Source organism: Silurus aristotelis, assembly GCF_946808225.1.
Source record: "Silurus aristotelis genome assembly, chromosome: 28".
Taxonomy (NCBI): Eukaryota; Metazoa; Chordata; class Actinopteri; order Siluriformes; family Siluridae; genus Silurus; species Silurus aristotelis.
The window spans coordinates 11338116-11365603 of NC_139601.1; the positions used below are offsets into that span (position 1 = coordinate 11338116).

The following is a 27488-nucleotide window of genomic DNA, read 5'->3' on the forward strand; positions in this document are numbered from 1 at the left end:
GGCGCTGTTATCCTGGCCGAGAGAGAAAAGTCGTGCTGCATCAGAGCAACGCTCAGAATACTAATGCAGACACAGGGCTTCATCTCCCTCCTAGAGTCCTCCATGCCTGACAGTACTCATTTATTTTTTCATGACAGCTTGATTTTTTTTTTCTCCCCTTCCTCCACAGTGTACTAGACAGGGCAGAGGAAGAGGACGGTATAAGTACAGATTTTTTTCTAGCGTTTGGATCTATTGCTTTTGTAAAACGCCACAAAATCTTTAATGTGAAGGTATTAAAAATATTTAATTTTATTATTGCTACTACTATAGCGTTCCAAACTTCTAAGTGAAACCTGCCTGTATAGTGTGTACATAGACGAGTAATATAGAATTTCCTCTAGAGCATTTTTCTAAGCACATCATTGTTACCTACTTTGATCGATGCTATCAGTCAGGTCAGGCCTGCGCAGTCATCCTTCACCCAGTGCCATCTTTTATTGATGCACTTCCTCTCCCTTGCGCCTTTCCCTCTCGCGCTTGCCCTCCTTCCTGACGACTCCTACAGCTCTTCCGTGTCTTCCTAGCCGGTCATGTGCTTGTGCCTTTTCACATTGCTGCAATAACTAATTTTGCTTTGTGGATTAGATCCTGTTTTCACCTGGTCATCCTGCACGTGAAAGTCGTGAAAGTCGACTTCCGTTCCTTAATTTCATTATACAGTTTTACTGACAATTTGTTTAGGAGATTTAATACAGCAATGATGCTAGCACGAACAGATCCGTCTATAGACCTCCAGCAGGGTGACTGATTTTCAGTCCTGGGGAAAAAAACAAACAAAAATATACGTATGTATGGTTATATCTGTATGTATATATGTTAATAACACACCTTCAACACAACACACATTTATAAGATCAGTCACTCAGATATAAAAAAATAAATACAAAACGTCTCAAATCAAGCAGCAAAAATCGCCATGAATCTACTTCTTCTTCTTCTTCTTCTTTATTGGCACTTCGCATTCTAAAATTAGAGAATTACCACCATATACTGTGGTTATGGATCAGAGACATGTATCCCCATTTGCCAGACCAAAAAAAACCCCGCCATAGTGCACACATCCGGCAATTATAACCGTCCGTGTGGAAACATAGCAAAAGTTCCATTTTGTGTCCTGATGACTTAAATAATTTAAAACATAATTACTTTAAAACATTTGCAAGAATATTTTGTCTTCATGTTTTAGTTCTAGTTTGGTTTCACTAATAATAAACATACATTTGCATAAAGTATCCATATTTGTTCATGTTGATTAGAGTAGTAAATACATAAAGAATAGTGTGCATTTAGAACAGTTTTTTTAAGCATTTCAGATTTTTCAATGAGGACAAGATTTTATTTTTAACCCGTTTGAAAAAAAATTGTAAAAAGTTTTAAATGAAAATGTTTTCAGATTTATCCGGATTAACACGTAGCCATAGTAACAGCAGGTTAGGAAATTGAGAAACAGATTCGCCAACCCGTTAATAATGCAAACCTCCAGAAATGGTTTGAGCCCTAAATATGTGTATTGTGCATATTCGTCTACGTTTTTACCCAAGGTATTGACTAGGACTATTTGGAGAGTAGGTGATAGAATGGTACCTGCTTTAGACCACAGCAGTGGTAAAGGTCCTGCTCCTGGGGAGCTCCTAGAGAACTCTGCAGTTTAGAAGACATAAAAAAAAACTGCTGAAAGTGCATATCCAGTGACACTAGTCTATTTAAGTAAAAACAATATGGTGTTCATGTAATCTGTTTGTTTGCAGAGAGTTTTAGTTAGTTTAGTCTAATGCTTCATCCTGGATATCTGAAAGCAGTCATGACATCATTCTGGACCTCTGCTTTTAAATCAAAAATCACTCAAAAAGCCCCTTTCATTTCATTAGCGGTCCCTTATTTCATACTATTATCTATTTTAAAGAATAGACAAGAATATTGTCTTTTCCACTCACACAGCACAATAATTTTTACTCTTGGATGGGACATTTTTCAGAAGCAAGTTCAGTAATACCAGTTAAAGTTTTATATGTTTTATGATGATTTAATATTTGTATAAAAAAACACTAATTTCCAGGTCCAGTGTGTTTTTGTGGGGAAAAAAATTGTGGCACATGGAAAAAAGTTTTCAAACAATTAAAAATGACATTTCTAATAGCAAAATGTTCTTTACAATGGCTAGTCAAATTGTGTGTCTGCTGGGTTTTTTTTTTTTTTTTTATATCTAATATGCAACACATTTTGCAACACCAGTCAATTTTTGTTAGAAACTGAGATTAGATTCTGTAGATTTTTCTGGCATCTCATTCAGTGAAACTCGCCGAAATTCCAGAAATACCGCGTCTTCTCCGAGTATGTTTTTTTTCTACCATAATGTTTGAAATTGGATTTATGTTCTGAATTTTTTTACATTTTTTGCATTCATACTCTAGTGCAATTTTTAAGATTGTGGATGATTTGATTGATTCATTCTCTCTTTGTGTTCTTTATAGATAATGACACTAATAAAGTGTACATCATGATGGAGGCCAGGCTCGGGGCTCTGTTTAAGTCTGAGAGTGAATACACCATCCTGGAAAAGTAAGAGTCTGACAAATTCCTTTAGCTTTTGAGCAGTGGGACTGTGGTGGTGTCTCCTTCACTGGGATTGAGGGATGTACAGAGTCAAAAGAAAATTAATTTAATGTTCAATTCAAATGAGTGTATTCCACATTATTCCAGATATTTGGGTTTGAGATCAAAAGATGAAAATGATTGCAGCTGTAATTTCCTGATAGATACATTTAGACGTGTTAAACGTTGTAGTGCAGAGGTGGCCAAACAATTTTCCTTATGAATCCAACCCATGGTATGAATTTGCCAAAAAACCAGGGCCATCTGCTGAAATAATATGTTGCATTTATACCCTTATATTAAAATGAACTTATGTATTTTCTTAATTATGATTTCATATTTAAAAATATATAATTATCAAACATGACATAACTAATCTGCTTAATTAATTTTTATTACGTTTTATTTTAAAAGATCTAGTTCAGTGAAATTGATGGTACAATAAAAAACAATAAAATTTATTATACAATAGAGTTCTATACCTAATACAGCTATTCACTAAGCTAATGAGTGGCATTAAGGTGGTCCTTATTTTTCAAAAGTTTTCCCTCCCCATTTTTTCCCCTTTTGGTCCTCTTACATGTGGCATAGCAGTCCAAATCAAAGGTCACCACAGGTCAATTTTGACCCGCAGGCCCTATTTTGGGCGTCTCTGGTCTAGAACTACTTCTTCTTTCGGCTTCTTCCATTAGGGGTGACCACAGCAGATCATCCGTCTCCATACCCCCCTGTCCTCTACATCTGCATCTTTCAACCCAACTACCTGCATGTCTTCCTTTACCACATCCATAAACCTCCTCCTTGACCTTTCTCTTTTCCTCCTTCCTGGTGGCTCCATCCTCAGCATTCTCCTACCGATATACCCCATGTCCCTACTCTGCACATGTCCAAACCATCTCAATATCGCCTCTCTCACCTTGTCTTCAAAATGTCCTACATGCGCTGTCCCTCTAATAATCTCATTTCTAATCCTGTCCATCGTCGTCACTCCCAACGAAAACCTCAACATCTTCAGCTCTGCTACCTCCAGATCCACCTCCTGTATTTTACTCAGTGCCACTGTCTCTAATCCATACTACATTGCAGGTCTCACCACAGTCCTATAAACTTTCCCTTTCACTCTTGCAGATACTCTTCTATCGCAGATCACTCCTGCCACTCTTCACCCACTCCACCCTGCCTGCACTCTTTTCTTCACTTCTCTAACACACTCTTCATTACTTTGCACTGTTGACCAAAGGTACCTGAAATCCACCACCTCTTCTCCCTGCAACCGCACCCATCCACTGCCATCCCTCTCATTCACACACATGTACTCTGTCTTACTACTACTGACTTTCATTCCCCTTCTCTCCAGCACGTACCTCCACCTCTCCAGGCTCTTCTCAACCTGCTCCCTACTCTCACCACAAATAAAAATATCATCCGCAAACATCATAGTCCATGGAGACTCCTGTCTGACCTCATCCGTCAATCTATCTATCATCACTGCCATCAGAAAAGGGTTTAGAGCCGATCCTTGATGAGTCCAACCCCCATCTTGAAACAGTCTGTCGTTCCTACTGCACACTTCACTGCTGTCACACTGTCCTCATACATGTATTGCACCACCCTCACACATGACTTACTCCTTACTAATCCGATCCACTTCCTGCTTCACCAACTCCACACCATCCAACCTTTTCTCTCTTTCATTTTCCTCGTTCATCAGATGCTCAAAATACTCCCTCCATCTTCGTAACACACTCTCCTCACTAGTCAACACATTTCCATCTCTATCCCTTAAACCGAAAGCATCCTAACTTGCAGCACATCTTTTCCAGCTCGATCTCTGCCTGGCCAATCAGTACCAATCCTTTTCTCCTTCTTTAGTGTCCAACTTCTCATACAGCTCCTTATATGCCTTTTCCTTGGCATTTACCTTTACTAACTTCACCTGCTGCTGCATCTCCTTGTACTCCTGCCTACTTTTCTCATCACTCTGTCGATCCCGATTCTGTTTTGCCAACCTCTTTCTCCTTATGCCTTCCTGCACTTAATTATTCCACCATCACGTCTCTTTGTCCTCCTTTCTATTTCCAGATGTCACACTATGAACTTTTCTAGCTGTCTTCCTTATCACTCCTGCAGTAGTTACCCAATCATCCAGCACCTCTTCACCACCACTGAGCCCCTGTCTGACCTCTTCCCTGAATTTCACACAACAGTCTTCCTCCTTCAGTTTCCACCATCTTATTCTTCTTTCAGTCCTCACTCTCCTCCTCTTCTTCTTCGCCTCCAAAACCATCCTACAGACCACCATCCGATGCTGTCTAGCTACACTGTCCCCCACCAACACCTTACAGTCTCCAATCTCCTTCAGGTTGCATCTCCTACATAGGACATAGTCCACCTGTGTGCACCTTCCTCCACTCTTATACGTCACCCTATGCTCCTCCTTCTTCTTAAAATAAGTGTTCACCACTGCTATTTCCATCCTTTTCACAAAATCTACCGCCATCTGCCCTTCCACATTCCTCTTCTTTAAACCATACCTACCCATCACCTCTGTTACCTTCACCTACATGCCCATTTAAATTTGCCCCGATCAGAAATTCCTAGGTACACCATCTACCACTTTATCCAACTCACTACAGGATTTTTCCTTCTCCTTCATCTCACAACCCACTTGTGGAGCATAAGCACTGATGACATTTATCATCAACCCTTCAACTTCCAGCTTCACGTTCATCACTCTATCAGAAGCTCTCTTCACCTCCACTCTTACTGCACTCTTCTTTCAGGATCACCCCTACACCATTTCTCTTTACATCTACACCATGATAGAACAGTTTAAACCCACCTCCAATGTTCCTGTTCTTACTCCCTTTTCACTTGGTCTCCTAATCACACAACACATCTACGTTTCTCCTCTCCATCATATCAGCTACCTCTCTCCCTTTACCAGTCATAGTACCAACATTTAAAACACCAACCTAAATCTCCATTCTCCTACACTTCTCCTTTTCCTGCTGTCCTGCTGACAAAGATCAAGGAGCTGTTTATGGGGGGGGATCAAGCATATATTTTGAGTTGTTCACCGGTATAAATTTACATTTGAATTGAATGGAAATGATCAGGATAAATAAAAATTGGCTCAATAACTGGAGCAATGATCATTCAAGGAATTTATTTAAGAGGATCATGTTTGAACTGAAGCCAATCAGTTACTAAGGAAACCAATGAAAACTTCACAGATCATTTTATGTCTGACTGAAGAGTCAATAAAATGGAAGACAAAGGAGAAATGACTGGTAGTTAAAGCAGTTTGGCATTGAACCATCTATTTGGCATTTGTACTGTTTACAGTTCTTGGTCAGATACTTAGTACAGGATCCCGGTATTTATGAACTGAAACGCCAACACACTGAAATATTTTCTAGCATATGTGGTGTTTGTTTGCATCACATTGTGTATAATGAGACTTGCATGGCCAACATGAAGGCCTGCATTCTGATTAAATACCGTTTGAAATCTATGCATGATTTCTCTGTGGTATATCATTTTCCGCCTTGCCAGCCTTTCATCGAAAAATGAATCCAAAGTGAAATTATCTTCGATTTAATACCCTCTGGCAATGAACCAGGGACAAATCAAAGTCCTTTTCAGACAGTCCTATCTCTTTGACAGACTTCTGACAGAATTTTGCTTTCACGGCACGTACAGTAGGATCAGACCTGCAGGCTTTTTCACACCAGATCGCTTCGCACTAATGAAAACCTGGTCCTGTTTGCTCTGAATTTTTGTTGCTGGGAATTTTTTTTTGCAAAAATGTGACAAAAATGTAGTTAAGAAAATGTCTTTGACAAATTTGCTTCTAACATTACATACATTAAAATTATGAAATAAAAAAAAAATATGCACATGTATGGTTTCAGTTCATCTTGAGAACAGTACAGCAAACACATCGGAGCTCTACTTTCTTTCTGTCGCAAATGATTTGCTGTGCTTCATTTAAGATGTATTATAGGATGATTCTGTACTGCGTTTGTGATTGGAAATTCGTTAAATGGTCAATCATTTCAAAATTGTTGTACATGAGTTACACATCGATATACTGTACACTTTCTATCCAAAAGTTTTGGAAGAGCAAGACTAGTTACAGATGGCCCCTGAGTTACGCTGGTTCGACTTACGATTTTTCGATCTTACGATAGCGATGCGACAAAATTGTGAAAATAGAAAGAATTTCACGCAACATGCAGGGATGGGATGGGATGGGATGGGATGATCTCTCGCCATGTGAGATGCCAAACTCTCGCTAGTGGTCTAGGGAGTAAAGTTTCTAAGTGTGTATTTTTTGTGTATTTTTGTGTATAACGGTTTAAACGGTTTCCAACAGCAATTTTATTGATAAAATAATAAATAAATAAATCTTAATACAATCTTAAAAGCGCCCAAGTATGTCTCCTGCTTCTAGTGAAAAAAAGAAGAGGAAAGCCATCAGTTTGGAGCAGAAAATAATATCGAATTACGATATCCATCGTAAGTAGAGGACAACCTGTATTTAGTTTTTGCTTCAATTTGTTTTCGCAAATTCTGGCTTACATTTATTGATACAGTATATAAATCTATATACGTTATACAAACTTGAACACCTTTTGTTTGAACTCCCTTCTTTTTTCGAAGTGATCAGATATTGTACTGACAGGTGTCCTGTTAGTTTAATTGTTTGAACAATTAGTCGCTTTAAATGTCTAGTCTTGGTTTGATCTCTGGGTTTCACCTGTATAAACCAACAAGAAGACCAAAGAGATGTTCATGCCAGAAAAGCACAAAATATATCTTTAAGAACAGCAGGAAAATCGCTCAGCCAATACAACAATTTAAAATGTCCTAAAAAAGAACGAAACTACCATTGTATTAACAAAAATACACTGAACAGGTCGGCCAAGGAAAATGGCACCAGTTGATAATACAAAAACAACAATACCACAAGATACAAACCACTTCTCAGCTGTAAGATTTAGAAAGCCAGTTCGGAATTTACAATGAAGAACAGATATGATGTTAACATGTACAGTAATCTCCCGCTTTACCACGGTTCGAATCTCGCGCCCCGGGTTTATCACAGAATTGAATTTGCCACATAACTAATTTGTCTCAGTATCGTTTTTGACATCATAGGACACTTCAACCAATAAACAAGTAGAGAAACTACTCATAGGCTAAGCTACTGCAGAACTCTATACTGTACAGTACATGAACTCTATAAATATTGCTCGCAAATGTTTTCTGTATGTGGGAGGATGATTTACGGCTTAAACAGTAAAAAAAAAAAAATTACTGTATTAGAAATTTCTACCGTCTGGGACGAATACATTTATATATTATCTTATCTTATATTAAAGTATTGGAAAGGCCAAAGTATGGGGAAAACGTTTCTGCTCATGACACAAAACTTGCAAGCTTATCGGTCAAACATGGTAATAGTAACAAGTAGTGACATGGCTCTGGCTTTTATGGCTAATAATTGTAGCAGCAGAATGAATCCGGAAGTCTACAGCAACACGTTGGCTGCCAATTTACTGAGATATACATACAGAGAACATCATGCAACAAGACAAAACTGGCACCACAATGCCACCACAAATGGCTAAAACAATCACCAGTCCTTTACCGGTTAAACCAAAAAAAACCCCCAAAAAAACAGAGGCTACAGCAGTGCAAACCTGGAGAAGCAATGCAAACCAAGTGTCGAGTTATTATCTGTTTAGATAGTCATTCTTATACAAGAAACAAATCTAATGCTTTGTTAGTATTGTTCTGTAGGTTGAAGTCTAATCTATACTGAGCCAGCAATTAAGAGAACATAGTAGCTACCATTATGATTGTGCATACGTGACTGTTACCTGAATAAGTTATTCATTAGAACAGTGAATATACTTTTTACTGTCAGTGCGTTTTATTTCAGGTTCATTGTCTTAAAAATATAGTAAACGCTACATTATAATTGTTCATGATTGTGTAACACCAGCCTTGCACTCCTTTAAAAGAGCTCATTTGTCTTTTTCAGGTTTCCTGGCAAGACTCTGAAGGGAAAACAATACAAACCTCTTTTTGAATACTTCATCAAGGTGAGCTTTAGTAGAACGTCTGAGTTATGATAATGCGTGTGCAGAGCGAATGGTTAAGGCGTATACTGTACGAACTAATAGCAAAAGTTTTGTCGACAGTCCACGTCGCGAAAAAAAGCGAGTAGTATCCCACTACCAATGTGAATTCTGAGGAGAATTCTATATCTCTACCCATCCTGAGGCATCCTGAGGCACCCTGAGGTTGCGCCAGCTCCAGTCACGTCCCACCTCATGAAGATTGTGGACCTTAAAAGAAGTAGATGCCGATCCCGCAAACATACCAGTACCAGTGCCAGTGCCATTTGGATCCCACTTCATGTGGAGTTTGGACATTGGACCTCTTTGAGTGTTTAAAGGCTCTGGCATGAAGAAGCTGGTGTTGGATCTATGATGATCGCAAATGTAGAGCTATTTTATAAGTTGCTCAGTAGTTCCTGGTTCCATAATCGCAAATGACTGCTATGTAAATGAGGGTCCTGTTTACACATACCGAACATTCAGAATCAATGCAGTATTTTTAGTGCAATATTTTGCTATCAAGCAGCGATCTGTATCTTCTTCATACACACTTTGCACATGTGCACACTATTGTGTTATCCACTTTGCAACCTTGCACCTTGCAAACATGGTCTGAGGGATACATATCTGAAGCTGGCGATCGCTTTCTCTCATCCCCTTCTACCACAGTGAGCGTGTTTCTTGTATATTACAAGCAGTGCTCACTGCCTTCGCATTGCCTGATAACATAGACGCTATTTGACTCCCCCTGACATTTCTCGAGCTACTGTGGAGCAGGGCTGAATTCGACATGCCATGCTCGGCTGGAAGATTTACACTCTGCTTTCATAGTTAAACGTTGCCCAAGTGCTGAGGAGATGTGGATGGTGCTACACCACCCACAACACTGAATGTTTTCTTTTGCACAATGCCAGAGTGCAAGGTTTTTATCGATGGGTTAAAAAGATATTTTAGCCGCTATTTAGCCACTATTTTAGTGCTTTTATTTGGTGAATCACAAGCCGGTCATCTATGGTCATATGCCTCCATTTAATGCATGCGTTAAGGTCCATGAACCGACTTCTGCTGTCACAGTATTGAATCGGACACACCGATAGCAAAAGCGTCATGCTATTTCTCCTGCTAGCATTCCTACCATTGCTTCAATCTACAGAAAATCCTCTCACTGTAATTCAGCTGACTGACACCTAGTCGAAGATATCAGCAGTTCTCAGCTCGGTTTATACGCACTGACACAATCTGCTTTCCTGGATGTGTGGAAATCAAGCCTGTGGAATCTGCCTTGCATGTTTTTGTGACTGGTTAAAGAGAGCCCATTTTTAAACTGGTATATGGTATCACAATACAATCTCTTCATGAGGTTTGTGTTCAACATCACACTGCTGCTGCCTACTCGCAAATGTCTGAGTAGAGGCCCTGACAACGAGCTGTTACATTTACGGATGAACGTGAACGGATTCTGGATGTAAAAGATGTTTTTTTGGATTTTCACCTTTCGGTCAACTTTGTCTGGAGAATCATAAAAGGGCTATCCTACAAATATGGCTAGTGTCTACATGGTGTAGATATGGATAGGTGCAGCATCATCTGCATTATAACTTTTGACCTCTGGAAGGAGTCGTAGTCACACACTGCCTTGCCTTTTTTCTGCCCTATAGAACTGTGTGTGTGAATAATGGCACTCAAATTTTTTTCACAGTATATAAAGGAAGCAGTATACTGACAGCTAGCAGTTGTCTGGTTGTTCCATTCTCACTCTGTTGTTGTACATATATTTAAATATACCACTTTATGCACAGCATCATCATTGTTCTCTTTTTTTTCTCCTCTCCAGTGTAAAGAGAACGGAGCCTTTTCTGTCGTGCTGGATAACTATGTCCGTGAGGAGGAGGGTACAGGAGTGGTTCATCAGGCGCCCTACTTTGGAGCTGTAAGTTTGCATCTCTTGGGCACAATTAGCCACTTTGAATATCTATTATGTACAATAAGGAGCTGGTTTCAGTGTGTTACTGTAGAGAGGGATTGACATTGGTTTCCGATGCATGCACATTTTAGAGAGCTCAATTATCTCTACAGATACTTCAATCTGCTGACAGTGCAGTTAATTACATTTGGACTGTGGTGTTAAATAAAAAAGATTGAATCAAACATTTTGTCAGAAGCATGTTCAGGTACAGTTTGTTTGGGGCACTTGATTTTCCACAGTTCCTGTCAATAGACTTTTCAGATCTAATGGGGATTTAAAAACCTAGAACAATCTTTGCGTTTTGTCGAATGGTATTTAGATGGTGTCTAGTAAATATAATAAATATTCAGATAGTTTAAAACTCCGAAATAATAAAAAGAAATAATAAAAACTTTTTTACTTAAAGTGTAATTATTGCTTTTAAGGGAATTGTGTTCCATTGTAATTTTCTTTAAACGAGCATTAGTAAATTAGTTTTATTTCTTACTGCCATCTATGCGAAAGTGCTTGTCTGTGGAAAATTTTTAATTACTGATATCAACTAAATTAAACACAACTAAAGGAAAAGTAATGGTAGCATTTTTTTTCAAGATGCACAGTTATTTCTGATTTAGCAGAAGGGAAAAAAAAGATTTTGCATCTACCATCACCCCTTTCACCAGTATGCATGGAAAACACCCACACACATCTGTATAACAAGTTTCATTGTCCGTTTTTTTCACATAAGGAATAAAACACAAGTACATTTTTTAATTACTTGGAGAGCCAGATAAGGTGATACTTTGGATGAACTAACTTATAAATGTATATAATCTTAGTGGACTCCCATGGAGCTAATAATACTAATGATGCTAATTAGCTAACAAGTCAGGTTATCGCTTAAAATCTCTTGAGAGCTCATTAGCGAGAAAAACAGGACAGTAAACGCGCTCTTGACCATACATCTAAATTTGTATTAGCTGCGATTAGATATAATATCAAATGACTAATGTGATATAAATTGGCTTTTAAGCAGTTGACTGGCTGAGTGGGTGGAAACACAGGTCAGGCTGAAATGCTAACAACTCCATAACAATGATGCTTGCTTGCTTTTGTAACAAGATTGTTTGTGTATAAGAGAGAAAACATTCGGATGTTGTTGAACTCTAGAAAACTAGACACCTAATACTACGTTTGGCTTTTTTTGTAACTCATTTATAGTGCAGGGAGATCGTGTATGAACCGGCAGATAAGCTTTTTGATCCGGAGGGAAAATGGCTGCCCACATAGCAGTTTGCATTTGGAGGTTGTGTTGAAGTGTAGAAGCTTGCCGTGTGGGTTTGAGACATATGGCAAAGGCACATTATCCACTTTGTGTGTGAAATGTTATTTGCTACAGTGCTCAGGCAGAGAGTCCTCTGGGTTTCAAATAAACCGCTAGTCACTTGGACAGGTGTGATGATGCGCACGGAATAAAAACGATAATGTGTTGAATCTGTGTTTTTCTTATAGGATGATTACCGTGTGTGTATGGAGTATAATGTCATCCAGCGAGATTCAGTACCCATCTGCCCTGTGGATTCCTCAGGCCGTTTTACCCCCGAGGTCACACACTTCTCCGGCCAGTATGTGAAGGTTTGTGTTCTCAGTCTTCTTGAACCTGATATATATTTAATCTGGGGTCACACAACAAATACAACACTACACCGAAAACACGCGCCCAGTGCAAAAGAAGAATGTTACTGCACAAGTTTGGTAACTTCTGACCTGCATACTCGTATCACATGAAGATCTGAAGAAAACGCTGATTATAGTGGTGTCGCAGCATCTTGTTTTATTCAACACGGCTGCCCTCATCGTATTTGTAGCAGGTCTCTAAAGAAAATTTGGTTGCGGTAAGTTTGCTTTAAACTGTCAAAGCATCTGAAAAGAAAAAAAATTAAGGGTGTTGTCTAGGCTTTGTTCTTGGACATTCTTTATTTTTCTGCTTTTCTACTGCCCTTTTATCTGTTGATCAGTTGATGACTTTTAGCCTGGGAAAAGTCTTGATTTGGGAAATTTTATAGTGGCCAGGCACACTACACATTTACTCCCATTGATTTGAGATTCACATCCGAATGCTGCAGTCTGCAAACGCATCTTTGCATTTTTGCTTCCCAAAATTTGTTGTACTTTGACCCGTGAAAACACACCACAACTCTTAAAATCTTGGTTTTTTCATGGTTATAAGAAAAATCGCTAGATAAACCACATAACCATGATTCGTAAATCATGTAATAACACTATTAAGCTTGATTTTAATGCTGGATTCCTGCTGTGAAAGTGAAACTCAGATTTCCACCTGATTTACTTTGTTTAGAATTCGATGCAGACTTCTTGTCAGCTTGATGTGAACAATGAAGACTTAACTAGTCTATAAAATAATTTACGCATTACTTTAAAATGTTAATCGTTTTTACACAGTACTAATTGGTTTAATGTAAGAAAAGTCGATTTATTGTTAATATAGAGTATATTTATGATTAAGTAAGATCATTCTGCAGCATTCTCATTGGCTTGACATGCTTCTCTGTAATACATTTACATTTGTGGCATTTAGCAGACGCCCTTTTCCAGAGCGACGTACAAAAGTGCTATGAGTCGCTAGCAATGAATAAATCTACGCAAGATTACAAACTTAATATAAATATAACTCTTGAATGCTACAAAGCAAACCTGAAAAGTGCTAATTTAAGTGTTTCAGGAATAGGTAGGTCTTCAACCGTCACTTGAAGATAGTCAGGGACTCCGCTGTACGGACATCTAGGGGAAGTTCATTCCACCACCTCGGGGCCAGAACAGAGAAGAGCCTATACTATATACATGAGGTATACTTACCTCTCATTTTGAAAGAAGGTGTTACCAGTCGAGCAGTGCTGGAGGATCTCAGGCAGCATGGTGCAGTGCGAGGTGTGATGAGGTCTCTGAGGTAAGATGGTGCTGGTCCATTTTTGGCCTTGTAGGCAAGCATCAGTGTTTTGAATCTGATACATGCAGCTACTGGAAGCCAGTGAAGGGAGCGCAGCAGTGGGGTGGTGTGGGAGAAGTCGTGCAGCTGCGTTTCGGATCATTTGCAGTGGACGAATAGCGTTTAGGGAAAGACCTGCCAGCAGAGAGTTGCAGTAGTCGAGTCTTAAAATGACAAGAGACTGAACAAGCACCTGGGCAGCCTGTGTGGAATGGTCGAATTTTTCAGATGTTGTAGAGAAGAAATCGACAGGAACGAGCCACATTAGCAACATGTGAGAAGAAGGACAGTTCATTGTCCATAGGTACCCCAAATGTACGAGCAGTGGCTGAAGGGGAGAGCAGAGAGTCATGAAGAGTTATTCAGAGATCTTGACCTAAAAATGAATCACCTGGGATGACCAGCAGTTCTGTTTTGCTGGGGTTGAGTTTTAGTTGATGAGCACTCATTCATGAAGATATGTCTGTCAAGCATGCCGAGTGGAAGCTGTGGTATCTGATGAAGGGAATGAAAAGATTGGTTAAGTGTCATCTGCATAGCAGTACCCATGTGAGGATATGACTTCACCAATGGAGTGGGTATAGAGGGAGAAAAAGAGGGGACCAAGTACCAAGCCTTGTGGGACACCACAAGTCTGCACGGGGCAGATGTGGATCCCCTCCATGTAACCTGGTATGAGCGACCTTCCAGGTAGGAAGCCAACCATTCCCATGCTGTTCTGCGGATACCAAGGCTCTTGAGGGTAGACAAGAGAGTCTTGTGGTTGACTGTGTCAAATGCTGCTGAAAGGTCCAGGAAGATAAGTACAGATGACAGTTTGGCTGATCGAGCAGCATTCAGTTTCATAGAAACAGCCTAAAGGGCCGTCTCTGTGGAATGTGCTGCTTTAAAACCTGACTGGTTAGGATCATTGAGGTTGTTCTGTGGAGATAGACAGACAGTTGGTTAAAAACAGTGCATTCCAAAGATTAAGAAAGAAAGGAGAGAAGTGATACTGGTCTGTAGTTGTTGATGTCTGATGGGTCCAGAGCAGGTTTCTTTAAGATGGGAATGACCCTTGATTGCTTGCTTGTGTTACTCTTGGCTAGAGAATAAATTATTTTGTACTCCATAAGTCCCGATTAATAGAATACAAACGGTGTCGATAGCTTTTAATTATGGCTTCTAGTGAGCTTCAGGACTTTTCCTGGCACATCGCCTGCACACATTTTCATCAGATACCATCACTCTGACGTGCATTAATCCACACACAGCCTGCCCACGCACACCATGGACAGAAGTACTGGGACAACTGACTTTTCCAGCTATATGTGGTTGTTCGAGGCACCCAATTGTATAGAATATCTCCGGATGTGGTAGCATTAAATTTTCCTTTGACTTGAATTAGGAGACACAAACCATGACAATGCCCCTGTACACAAAGCCATGAACATATGGTTAACATGGGTTGGAGTGAGAGATCTTGCGTAGCCTACTATAGAGCTTTGACCTTAACATTATTAAAAACTTTTGAGATAACAATAACACTTGACTTTACTAAAACCCTTGTGGCTGAATGAGCACAAATCTCTACAACCACACTTCAAAATCTAGTGCAACATCTTCCTGGTAGAGTGGAGGTTATAATAACAGCAAATAGAAAATAAATGTGGAATGGGATATTGAAAAAAAGCACATATTAATATTTTGCATATGTAGTGTATGCAGATATCATGCACATTATTCTGCATGAGTGTCTAAAATGGATCGGCTGAAATACAGGCACTGCAGAAAACATAGGTGTTCTTTTAACCACACAGAGAAGAATCCTATCATTTATCTCTGAAAAAGATGGAAAATGAAATCCTTACAAAAGTATATTTCATCTAATCAGCATGTTCATTTGTGTATTACTACAGCAAGCCCAGATTTCCCAAAGTACTTGTGATATTTACAGAAAGTTGTATTGTGGCTTATTGCAACACTGCAAGACGGTATCCTGACATCTCTAAGCCAGAATAGTACGTAGATGTCATTGCGCAATTACAGTAATGACAGCTGGGAGATTTTTTCTCCGCGCTCTTTATCATCTCCGATGTGGAAATAAGCTGTTTCTATGGAAACGCTCACAATGGCTGTAATGTGGTCTACTAGAAAGCTGAATTATGTATTATGCATAATTCTTCAGTGATGAAACCGGAAATCTAGAGAAGATTACACACAAGGGTTGATTGACATGTACACACAAGTCCTGGCGTTACGCTTCTACCTACTTCATGCGCGACATTAAAAATCTGGCCTGGATTATATAACATATATAGGGGTTAGCTTTTTTAATTATGTATTTTATTTATTTTTTATTGAATAAACAAGTAAAAGGCTATTTGTAGGGATCTCAAACACCCTTTTTGTAAAGGTCTGTAATGATTTGTCATTCTGCTTGATTTTTCAAAAACCCACCGTAGCACAGCAAAGTATTATTTTCTTTTTTCTGCCTTGATCACAAGGGGTTGAGTGCTTCTTCTTTGCCTCTTTCAGGATGCTGACAAAAACATCATTAAGTGGCTGAAAGAGAACGGACGGTTGGTTAACGCAAGCACTTTCAAACACAACTACCCGTTCTGCTGGAGGTGAGTGGGGGGAGATCGTCTATACTGATTCACCAAATACACAAACAATTTTAAACTGCAAATAATTTTAAGATTTATGGATTTTACTTGGCTATGTCTGATTATACTGTGTTTGATGACATGGATAGCAGGTTCACCTTAATTCCTTATACATGAACACAAGGTATATGTGGTCAACCTCTAATGCATCTAATCCCAAGTAGGCAAATGAAATGTAACCATGACAACGATCACAGGTTAAAATTAAAACGATATCACATTACTTGCTTTTCCTTTTTTAAATTTTTTTATTTATTTTTAATTTTTTTGCGGTAAAGATATAAATGGCGATCTGGAAATAACAGGGCAGAATAAAGTATTTATTGTGTAAAAAATGCTGATTGTCATTTGACTCGTCTGATTTCAATTCTGTGGATCATGGTAAAGAGTGTGCTACTAAATTTGCTTTGGTCGGCAAGGATTTTCTGCCATTTTGAAGCTTTTGGTATAACCTACTATCTCAAAGTTTCCCTAGAACGTTTTTTTTTTTTTTTTTTTTTTTTTTTTTTTTTAGCTTTATCATATTTTACTCAGACCAACCTAAGAAGATAATTTTTTTTTGATAGAACAAAACTTTCGCATTGATAAACCAGAAATAATACCAAAATAATTGTGAGATTCTGCACCACTTGGGCTTTTGTTTATACATATACATTACAGCACAGTTAAATACTACATATTAAGGTACATATTAAGAGAACGAAATGCATTTGTTTTTTCACTGCAAATGTCATCCTCTTTATGTACCTTAATACGGTTATTTATTTATTTATTTTTCATTATTTTGAACTTTAATTGTGAGCACCTGCAACCAAACAAGTTCCCTAGGGGATCATTAAGCATTCTGATTCTACCCCATGCTTCAAACTCTCCCTAGATACTGTGCTTAAGAATCGCTGCTGTGATCATGGAGACTATACCCTTGAAAACTTTTTTCGTTCTACAATAAGAACCTTTTGAGTCTGGTTCCTCTTTGGGTTTCTCCCTTGTCATCTCAGCAAGTTTTCTGTAAAGCTGATAGTGACAATTGTTTAAAACACCAATGAAATATCAGATCGATGTACTTGAAGAATTAAGTTCCTGACACATCGGACTTGCAAAAAAAAAAAACATCTGTTCACTGAAAAAGTGCTAAAAGAATTTGACTAAAAGTAACAGAAACACTGTGTCATTAAGAGCACTTTCAAAGAGTCTTTATATATAATACTACGTCCATCATTCACCTGCCAGGCAGTTCATCTTCACTTCATCACTTGCAAAAATGTTTCCCAGAAGTCTCAGCAAAAGCCTTCTTTCGCGACCTTGCCGGTTTAAGCATCATTAAGTTGGTGCTGCACGCTGCATAACGAGGAGCATTAAAACATCAGCATATCTTGCTCAATCCTCGGCTGCCTCAGCACTAACAATAAGCCTCATCCTAAACTTGTCTTAAGCATTTAATCACCTCTTCACTATCGATTTGTGCATCTGATATTAGACTTTGCCCACTCATTACTTTGCTGTTTAAAGATGTTTGGGTTTGATAAATATTCCAGCCAATACAATTCAGTAGTATATGGAATTTTCCAGAATTTTTGATTGTCATGTCAATATTTTAGGGTGTATTTATACTTCCGAGTCCAAATCACAGCCAATTGCAGACTTTTTTTTCTTTTTCTTTTTAAGGGGGTATTTATATCAATTTGACTCTGCATATAATGAAATACTGGCAACACTTGTCCATGTACTGTTCAGATCTATGGCAACGGATAAAAGTAAAGGAACTTGCCAATTGCAAGTAAATATTACTTGAGAACAGAGAGCCAGCACCTTTTACACATTGAGATTGGTTTATCTTGCAAAGTAATGGAGAGTGTGTTAGAGAAGTGAAGAAAAGAGTGCAGGCAGGGTGGCGTGGATGGAGAAGAGTGATGGCAGGAGTATTTGTGATAGTAGGGTATCTGCAAGAGTGAAAGGGAAAGTTTATTGGACTGTGGTGAGTCCTGCGATGTTGTATGGAGACAGTGTCATTGAGTAAAAGACAGGAGGTGGAGCTGGAGGAAGCAGAGCTGAAGATGTTGAGGTTTTTGTTGGGAGTGATGAGGATGGACATGATTAGAAAGGAGTTTATTAGAGGGACTGCGCATGTAGGACGTTTTAGACACAAGGTGAGGGAGGTGAGATTGAGATGGTTTGGACTTGTGCAGAGGAGGGACATGGGGTGTATCGGGAAGGAGTACAAGAGGAAGACCAAAGAGGAGGTTTATGGATGTGGTGAGGGAAGACATTCAGGTAGTTGGTGTGAAAGAGGCAGATGTAGAGGACAGGGGGGTATGGAGACGGATGATCCGCTGTTGAGACCCCTAATGGGAGCAGCCGAAAGAAGAAGAAGAAATATTTGGTTTATCTCATCCAACTTATAGTTTCATGTTTAATTCAATAATCAATGTCCAGAACAATTTGTGTGTCTTGGGGTTTTTTCCTCGTGTCATTTCAGGGCGTTTTTGTCCACATTATCCGTGCATTTACATTTTAACTTTATACGTTGTTTGATTTGGTTTGCTGAAGTCGTTGTAACATTCATACAGCCTGTTTAATAATAACTCCAATTTTAATGATGAAGTAATAATTTACAATATTAAAAAACAGCAATTATTACAAAAAAGTTATTTGTGTACAAGCTTATTATAGTGTTTTTCCTCTAGATCCAAGCTACATAAAAAAAATCAATTAACACTAAATGACATTAAACTAAGTGACAATAAGTAAACTAAGGACTGCATAAAGTGTGCGAACAAGATTCAAGAATTTGTGATATGTACAGGAAACAGTTACACCATAAAATTAAATCCTCCAAGCAGCCCATGTTACATAAATTAATGCTATAATACTTTTTGTGTTCTTCTTATAGTGTTACGATATAAAATGGCAAATATTACATACATTTATCAAATAAATACACGATTAATTAATATTTAATGAATTAATAAATTAATTATCATTAATAATTATTAATCAGAATTATTTGGATAAGGGTCTATTTATTCATTTAAAATGCATTTTCTTAATTCTGTTTTGATGGAGAGAAAAAAAACAAACCGCTTGGGAACGTTGGCTATTGCTAAAAGTGCCACACAAACAAATAAAAGCATTTCAATGGAACCCCGGTGTGTTTTTTTGTACTTCAAATTATTGAGCCACTTGGGCAGCCTTTACCTAAAAATCTGCCAGTTTTATAATCTCGAAGGCCAGGCCTGACTTTCCCACATTGTCTGTAGTGTAGTTTTGCTCAAGCAAAATCCATTAAGAAAAATTTGAATTGTGATGCTTTCTGAAGGCCCTGCCCTTTCTGCTATTATTGTGCAAGGTTCCATATTATATTTTTACCACGTCATTCCATTATCTGAGTTTTCCAGTATGAATTAACCATCTACACTGAAATAATACAGAATGCCATTTGTTTTAATGTCATGATGCAGTTCCAATATCTTTTCCATACTGCGAATGAAATAAGGTGCAACAGATGTTGTTGTAAGCAGGAAAACTTATTGTATTTTTTCAAACGCTTTTCTGGCAGGTCCGACACACCGCTGATCTACAAGGCTGTGCCCAGCTGGTTTGTGAGAGTTGAACACATGGTGGATAAACTCCTGGAAAATAATGACAAATGTTACTGGTGAGACTCTGCAAATGTTAGAAATATTGTACTATATTATTACAGTAGTTGATTGTAATGTGGTAGTGTGACCCCCCCCCCCCCTTTTTTTTTTCTTAAACACGGAAATGCATTTGCCACATAACTAATTGGTTTCCCTGATTTTTAAGGAGTTTTATCTTTAAATAATGAAATTTAGTAATAAAAATATAATTATTAAGTATAAAACGAAGTAAAAGTACAGACAGTAAAGAATGCGGTGACGCGTCACAGGACACGTCAACCAATAAATAAGCAGAGAAACTAGGCATAGCTACACTACTGCAGAACTCTATAATCTCTCTATAATTCTATAAATGTGATACAGTGTACTGTATTTCCACGAATTTACACAAAATTCATCTCGCTATATTCTTGCAAATGTTTTCTGTGTGTATTTGAAGTGTATGGGAGGATGTTTTACGGCTTAAATGAATTAATTTTGGTGCCATCCGTTATCGCGGTTTTTGTATAAAAACGGGGGATTACCGTACACCATTTGTCAATCAAAAAATGAGACAAAGAAGACATTCATTAACATGAAGATACGGCACACTTATTCATCTTTCATATAAAAACATTCCTTCACATGTTTAGTCGAAACCAATTGTGATTTTATGCAATGCAGCTGAGAATGAGGAACTTCCCGAGCCAGAATTTACACACCATGCTGACATGGTGCTTCAGTACATTTCCTGTAGCCCATCCAAACCTAGTTTTAAGTGAATGTCCAGAATGTCCACTGCCTGCACTACTGCGTAATACATCTTGAGAATGTTGTACAGACATGAAAGGACACATCATTTAAGCATAATTTGAACATCCTCTAAGTGACTAGAAAGTAGATCTGGAAGTTCACATTTGTGCTTCAGCTGCTGGCCAGCATGCTTTATTTCCCACGAGTCTGCATTCGGGCCATTTTGCTCTAATGTCCCTGTCGCTCGAAAATTAATCACCCGCAAGGACAGAGAGATGGAGCAAGAGGACGTGTAAAGCATCGTAATGATGAGATCGTGCTGCAGGTTTCGGACCTCTTCGTTTTTCACTTTCCGGATCGCACACTAGTGAGTTTATGAGTTCAGTTCAAATATAGCTGACTGTACAACACGTTGTTAGTCTGAGGTTTGCTTGTTTTGTTTTACAGCCAAATGTGCTGATGCTAATGTAGCTAACATCTAAAGGAAACTATAGGGCCACAACGGGGTTAACCGCACAGGTAATTTAAACCAGTTTAAAATCAGTTTTAAATAATCTACCGTATTTTCCGGACTATAAGCCGCTACTTTTTTCCCACTCTTTGAACCCCACGGTTTAAACAATTTGAGATTTTTTCTTATTAGAGACTGAAGATCTCCAGGATCCCAAGGCCAGCACACAAAATAAGAACATTCATTCATTCATTCATCTTTAGTAACTGCCTGGTCAGGTTCATAGTGCTTGAAAGCATTTTTTTTTTTTATACCGCGTGAAAGCCAAACCACCTAAATGTTCTAGAAACCAGTTATGATTTTGGGTGATGTAGCTGAGAATTGCGTATTCAATCATTAAAAAAAAAGAGCCTTTCTCATATATTCGGACCACAAAACAGACACTGTATTAGCACATGTCGATCTCAGCAAACTTTTCTTGGTAACTGGTAGATGCTTCACACTGAGACGACTTTCTTACTTTTGTATACCGAGTGAGTCAGCATGGTCAGTGCTGTAATGAAAGTTTCTCTAGTGAGTGTGCTGTAGAACAGGCTGCATAGATCGGGTGAGAGATTTCCCCCTAGCCTAAGTCGACATCCAACACTCATTTTCACCGTATGCAGCTGCAAAAGAATTCCCAGACACCAGAAATTATTGCTTTTGCGACTGCTCATGCACACGCGCATGCAAATTATATAGTATGCGATTTGATATCGATTTTTAAACACGGGGGGGGGGAATAAAATTATTTCTGATTGCTGTTCTGAATGCTCAGCATGGGCTGGTTCTGTGTTCTTCAGACATGTGGGGAGAAGAACATTCATGTATGCGAGTCACACCCAATCATCTGGGTCAAAAGTGCCCTCTTTCCCATGGGTGTTAAATAGCCCTCTGTATCTAGCACAAGACGGCACACTTAATATTCTACATCTAGTCCAGAAGGGCGGAGAGAGAGATGGATAGGGGCGAAAAAAAATCATTAAATTGATCTATTGCCTGCCTGCTTGCTGCTCAGTGAGTGAGATTTCTGTGTGTGTATGTGTTCATTGGGTCAGTATTATGCTCCTTAAAAAAAAAAATCCACAAGCATTTTATTGTCATTGATGGACTTTCACAAAGGTTTCATAGATTTCTATTTTTCAAACGATTTACTTGTATATATTTGGTTTCTGAATCCCTGCTGCTTTTTCAACTACTTAAACTTGAGCAAGATGTTCTGATATTCATTCATTCATTCATTCATTCATTCCTTTATTTCTTTCCATCTATCTATCTGTCTTTTTGTTGTTCTTTCTGTCTGTCCTTCTTTTTCTCTGTCTTTCTCTCTCTTACAGGGTTCCTGAGTTTGTGAGGGAGAAGCGTTTTGGGAACTGGTTGAGAGACGCTCGAGACTGGGCCATCTCCCGCAACCGTTACTGGGGGACACCGATTCCCATGTGGGTCAGCGATGACTACGAAGAGGTCTGTACCAAGCTATTAAAATAAATAAACTAACAAATTTGTATTATTTAATCAGGTAACCCTCGCTTTCAATGTTGTAAGATGCTTTTCTGTTAACCATGGTTGTAAAGAGTGGTTGGTTGTGTTACTCTGGACTGAGTTACTACCCATTCGGCTTTTCACAGAAATGTTTTTCTTTCAAAATCCTGTAAAAATTTTAGATGTTGCACATTATTAAATAATGTATCTTGTGTGTGTGTGTATATATATATATATATATATATATATATATACACACACATATGTATATACACACATACATATATATATATATATATATATATATATATATATATATATATATATATATATATATATATATATATATATATATAATGTATGTATGTATATGTATATATATATATATATGTATGTGTGTGTATGTGTGTATATATGTGTATGTGTATATATATATATATATATATATATATATATATATATATATATATATATATATATATATATATATATATATATATATAAAAATATATAAATATATATATATATATATATATATATATATATATATATATATATATATATATAAAAATATATATATATATATATATATATATATATATATATATATATATATATATATATATATATATATATATATATATATACAGTAAAGACCAAAAGTTTGGACACACCTTCTCATTCAAAGAGTTTTCTTTATTTTCATAACTATGAAAATTGTAGATTCACACTGAAGGCATCAAAACTATGAATTAACACATGTGGAATTATATATGGAATTATATACATAACAAAAAAGTGTGAAACAACTGAAAAATGTCATATTCTAGGTTCTTCAAAGTAGCCACCTTTTGCTTTGATTACTGCTTTGCACACTCTTGGCATTCTCTTGATGAGCTTCAAGAGGTAGTCACCTGAAATGGTACTCCAAAAGTCTTGAAGGAGTTCCCCGAGAGATGCTTGGCACTTGTTGGCCCTTTTGCCTTCACTCTGCGGTCCAGCTCACCCCTAAACCATCTCGATTGGGTTCAGGTCCGGTGACTGTGGAGGCCAGGTCATCTGGCGCAGCACCCCATCACTCTCCTTCTTGGTCAAATAGCCCTTGATGCCTTCAGTGTGACTCTACAATTTACATATTCATGAAAATAAAGAAAACTCTTTGAATGAGAAGGTGTGTCCAAACTTTTAGTCTGTACTGTATATATACCAGGCATTTTTATGGACTTAATATTAAATTGTGTTTCTATATGGTATTACAGTTTAATATAAAATTCTTTGAATTGGACTTTTGACTTTGATTGGTGTGAAATTTTTTCAGTAAAAGTCTGTCTCTACTTTGCCATCAGTATAAAAAGGAAAGGGTTGTAGATTTGACTTTACCGTTGAGAATGATTTCAGATGTATGTGGTCATCAGATGATCTTCAATGTGCAACAGCTGTCACGCATATAAATCCTGGAAAAAGGATTTCCATGGAAGAGCTTCAACCTTGATTCTGAAGGTTCGAAATCAAGGCTGGTAACAGGCTGTTCATCTTCATTATCGAGGGCTCATGGGTCACAGTTCTTTTTCTGTCACCATCTTCATCTCTGGAGGCCACATACAAAAATAATGATATAAGTTAAAACATCTTCGAATATGTCACTTTTTTTAATGACTCAAACGGCCGTTCAAGCTCGCTGGCTCGTTGCGAAGTCAGAATTGGGTTGTTGGCGTCTTTGTAGGCTGAGTTGGGCCTTTGGAAAATAAGGACAACGACCTGCTTCCTGAAAATAGCGTAATGAGTTGTTTCCAAGCGCCAATCTCTGGAGTGCTTCCGGACTCCCTGAGCGTTCGCTAGACCAGAAAGTAGAGCTCTATCGTTCTGTAGCACTAACTGGGCCATTTTACCTGAACAGGGACAACAGCCCAACCTTAACACTTTTCAGAAGAGGGCTAACACACTTTCAGAGTGCATAAACTTCCTTTCCTTTGTGGAGTCAAAGTGTGTCCTGGTTTCAGATTCACGTTCAGCCACTGTATTTACTTTCTCATATGAGCTATTGGTTAGAATATCCTGTAATTAAACACATGGGTGCAAATCCAAGTATTGGGACATAAAAATGAAGCTGTTATTTATTAAGATGGGTGAATCCACAGATTTAGGATTAAATCCCGCTTTGCTACTGTGTGTGTATTTTTGGCAAGAAAAAATAGCTCAGTTTCTTACGTCTACAAGGACAGAATTGGAAGTGTGAATTCTGAGCTTGTTAGTGTTGGCCGTGAAGAAGAAAAAAAAGAAATACAACTTATCACCCAGATATTTTAGGAAGTGTATTTTTACAGTCTACCACATGTGCGTTACTGTTACTGTCAGATATGGAGTGACTGTAAATCAGGAGCTTTTGTGCCTCTGCTTAGGTGGTGTGTGTGGGATCCATTGCTGAGCTGGAGCAGCTGACGGGAGTGAAGGTTACAGATCTGCACAGAGAAACGTAAGTCGCACGATCGTTGTCAATCCTGGATGCAAAAAAATTTCAGTAGAAGAATCATTTGACCAAAAATATTCCCCATAAAAATGTATGTTCCCAAAAATGAATGTCCATAATGTTCCCCTTTACTAAGACACGTTTTTATTTTTACCTTTCTTTAATAAACCCGACACTGCTGACGTCTGCACTCATGGGCAAAAAAAAAAGCCCCAAAATGGCAAAAATGTGAATCTTTTAATGGTCTGGACAACAAATCATTGGCAAAAAATGAAAGAAATATGATTCGGAGAGCTCGTGTGCCACCTCTGCTCATTTACCTTAGATGCACTGAAGTGTTTTGGAGGGGACGGGGGGTCTTTAAAAAAAAAAAAAAAAGGGAGATTTATTGTAGTCTTTCTGTACACTAGTTAAAAAAAATCTTGAAGTAAATTGTCAAATTCAGAATAATTGAATCAAATAATTGATCAGCTGTTTGAAGTATCAACACATCAACATTGACTTTTCTATCTGGGGAAAAAACTGCACGTTTTACCCACAAAGCTTAAACTTTTAAAAGAATCAAAGACGAACACTTTCCCTGACTGAGCTACTTTATTTCTTTAATTCTTCATTTCATGACACTTGATTTGGTATTAATGCCATAACAATTCTTAATATTTTGGTTTAAATGTTTGCCTCATTGTTCTGGATTATACATTTAGAGACACATTGAGTTTCTAATGTTGAATTATTCAGTTATATATAAAAGTGGGCAAAATATGCAATGAGCAGGCAATCACAGCAGGGTGATCTCATTCCATATTGATATGTGTAGGTCTGTTTTTTTTTTTTTTTTTTTTATGTGTGAGGAATAAAACACGATGCTGTTTTAGGAAACGATGTCCTGCGGACTACATCATAGATTCGCTTTAATTACAGTTACATCGAATGCCGTAGACCAGCAAGTTAATTTATGTTCACTTATGTTATAGAAGCTACAGACCTGCCAACCATTACACATTATTTTTCTTTATGTCTTTGTGAGGAAGCGCTACATTTGAAGTACACAGCAACAAAAAAAATGTCTTTTTGACTGATAATTGCACATGTGGTGTAAATTCTTCGATGTCAGTGGGCCCTCTGGAGACCCTTTCCTTCGGTATTACAGTTCTCATTAGCCTTGTCCTCATTTTCCGTCAATGTTAATGTGAGGTTTAACATCAAATAAAGTATATAGTTATATTTTTTTTGTCTTTTGGTAGACACTTTTGTAGGATGCTCTTATACATTCTATATATAGCAATTTGTTCAACTAAAAAAAAAAAAAAATGACAGTAATAATATTTGTAATTTATATGGCATCTTTTCTATACTCAACGATGTCATTCTTTTAATTATTAGAAAAATCTCAATCAAATTAGATCTTTATTTAATCTTTAATCTGCATTTTATTTAAAGCAATGTCGATTGTGTCATGACATTAGTTATAACAGCTATAACCAGTCATTAGTTCACATTAGTTCAAGCCAAAAAAATCCTGTCATGTCACAGAGAAACTGTAAAAGCTTAAAGCTGTTTATCCACAAATGCATTCTGACAGAAATATCAGCTTACATACTGTATAGATGCCATACAAGTCCCAGGATGAGCAGTTGCTATTGAAGCGATAACGCTAGAAGGTGCAGTGTGATATAAAGCTATGATTTGAATTACAAGCTGCAGAGCTGCTCTAGAAAACTCAAAATCTTCTGACCAATCAAATTGAAGATGTGGGAAAATGAAATGTTATAAATCAATCGTTATGAATAATTTATTATTTATTGTCACTGAGGTGAGGAAAAAGCCAGATTAAAGATCTAGCATCAGTGATTGAATTGGACATATCGTGCACAAATTTCAAGAGCTTCTCACAAATAAACTTTTCCCCTCCTGCTCATTTTCCTGCATGTTTTTTTTATTTATTTTTTTATAGCATAGACGGTTTAACCATCCCGTCCCGCTGTGGGAAAGGAGTGCTCAGACGGGTCTCGGAGGTCTTCGACTGCTGGTTTGAGAGCGGCAGCATGCCCTATGCCCAAGCGCACTACCCGTTTGAGAACAGACGTGAGTTTGAGGACACTTTTCCTGCAGACTTTATCGCCGAGGGCATCGACCAGACCAGAGGATGGTGAGAGGCTACACGACAGCTCTTTAACATGCTGCGGGGGCCATAACGGCAATCGATTGACCTCCATGCACGTTATACTGCAGCGATCAGGGAATGAGCTAATCCCATTTCCATATTTGATTAGGGGCCGAGTGGCGTTTCTGATTAGCATAGGATTTCATC

General features: G+C 38.0%; 1 protein-coding gene across 2 annotated transcripts in view; it reads left to right on the forward strand.

The window, feature by feature from the left end:
- The window catches only part of iars1 (isoleucyl-tRNA synthetase 1), a 91432-nt gene that overhangs the window by 19652 nt on the left and 44292 nt on the right, over window positions 1-27488 (forward strand). For both annotated transcript variants that reach the window (XM_083533943.1, XM_083533944.1), the window contains exons 8-16: window positions 2514-2601; window positions 8690-8750; window positions 10603-10698; window positions 12226-12348; window positions 16238-16329; window positions 19925-20023; window positions 22566-22692; window positions 25110-25183; window positions 27132-27326. In XM_083533943.1, coding sequence (XP_083390069.1) covers window positions 2514-2601; window positions 8690-8750; window positions 10603-10698; window positions 12226-12348; window positions 16238-16329; window positions 19925-20023; window positions 22566-22692; window positions 25110-25183; window positions 27132-27326 — 955 coding nt within the window. The remainder of the gene's footprint in view (window positions 1-2513; window positions 2602-8689; window positions 8751-10602; window positions 10699-12225; window positions 12349-16237; window positions 16330-19924; window positions 20024-22565; window positions 22693-25109; window positions 25184-27131; window positions 27327-27488) is intronic.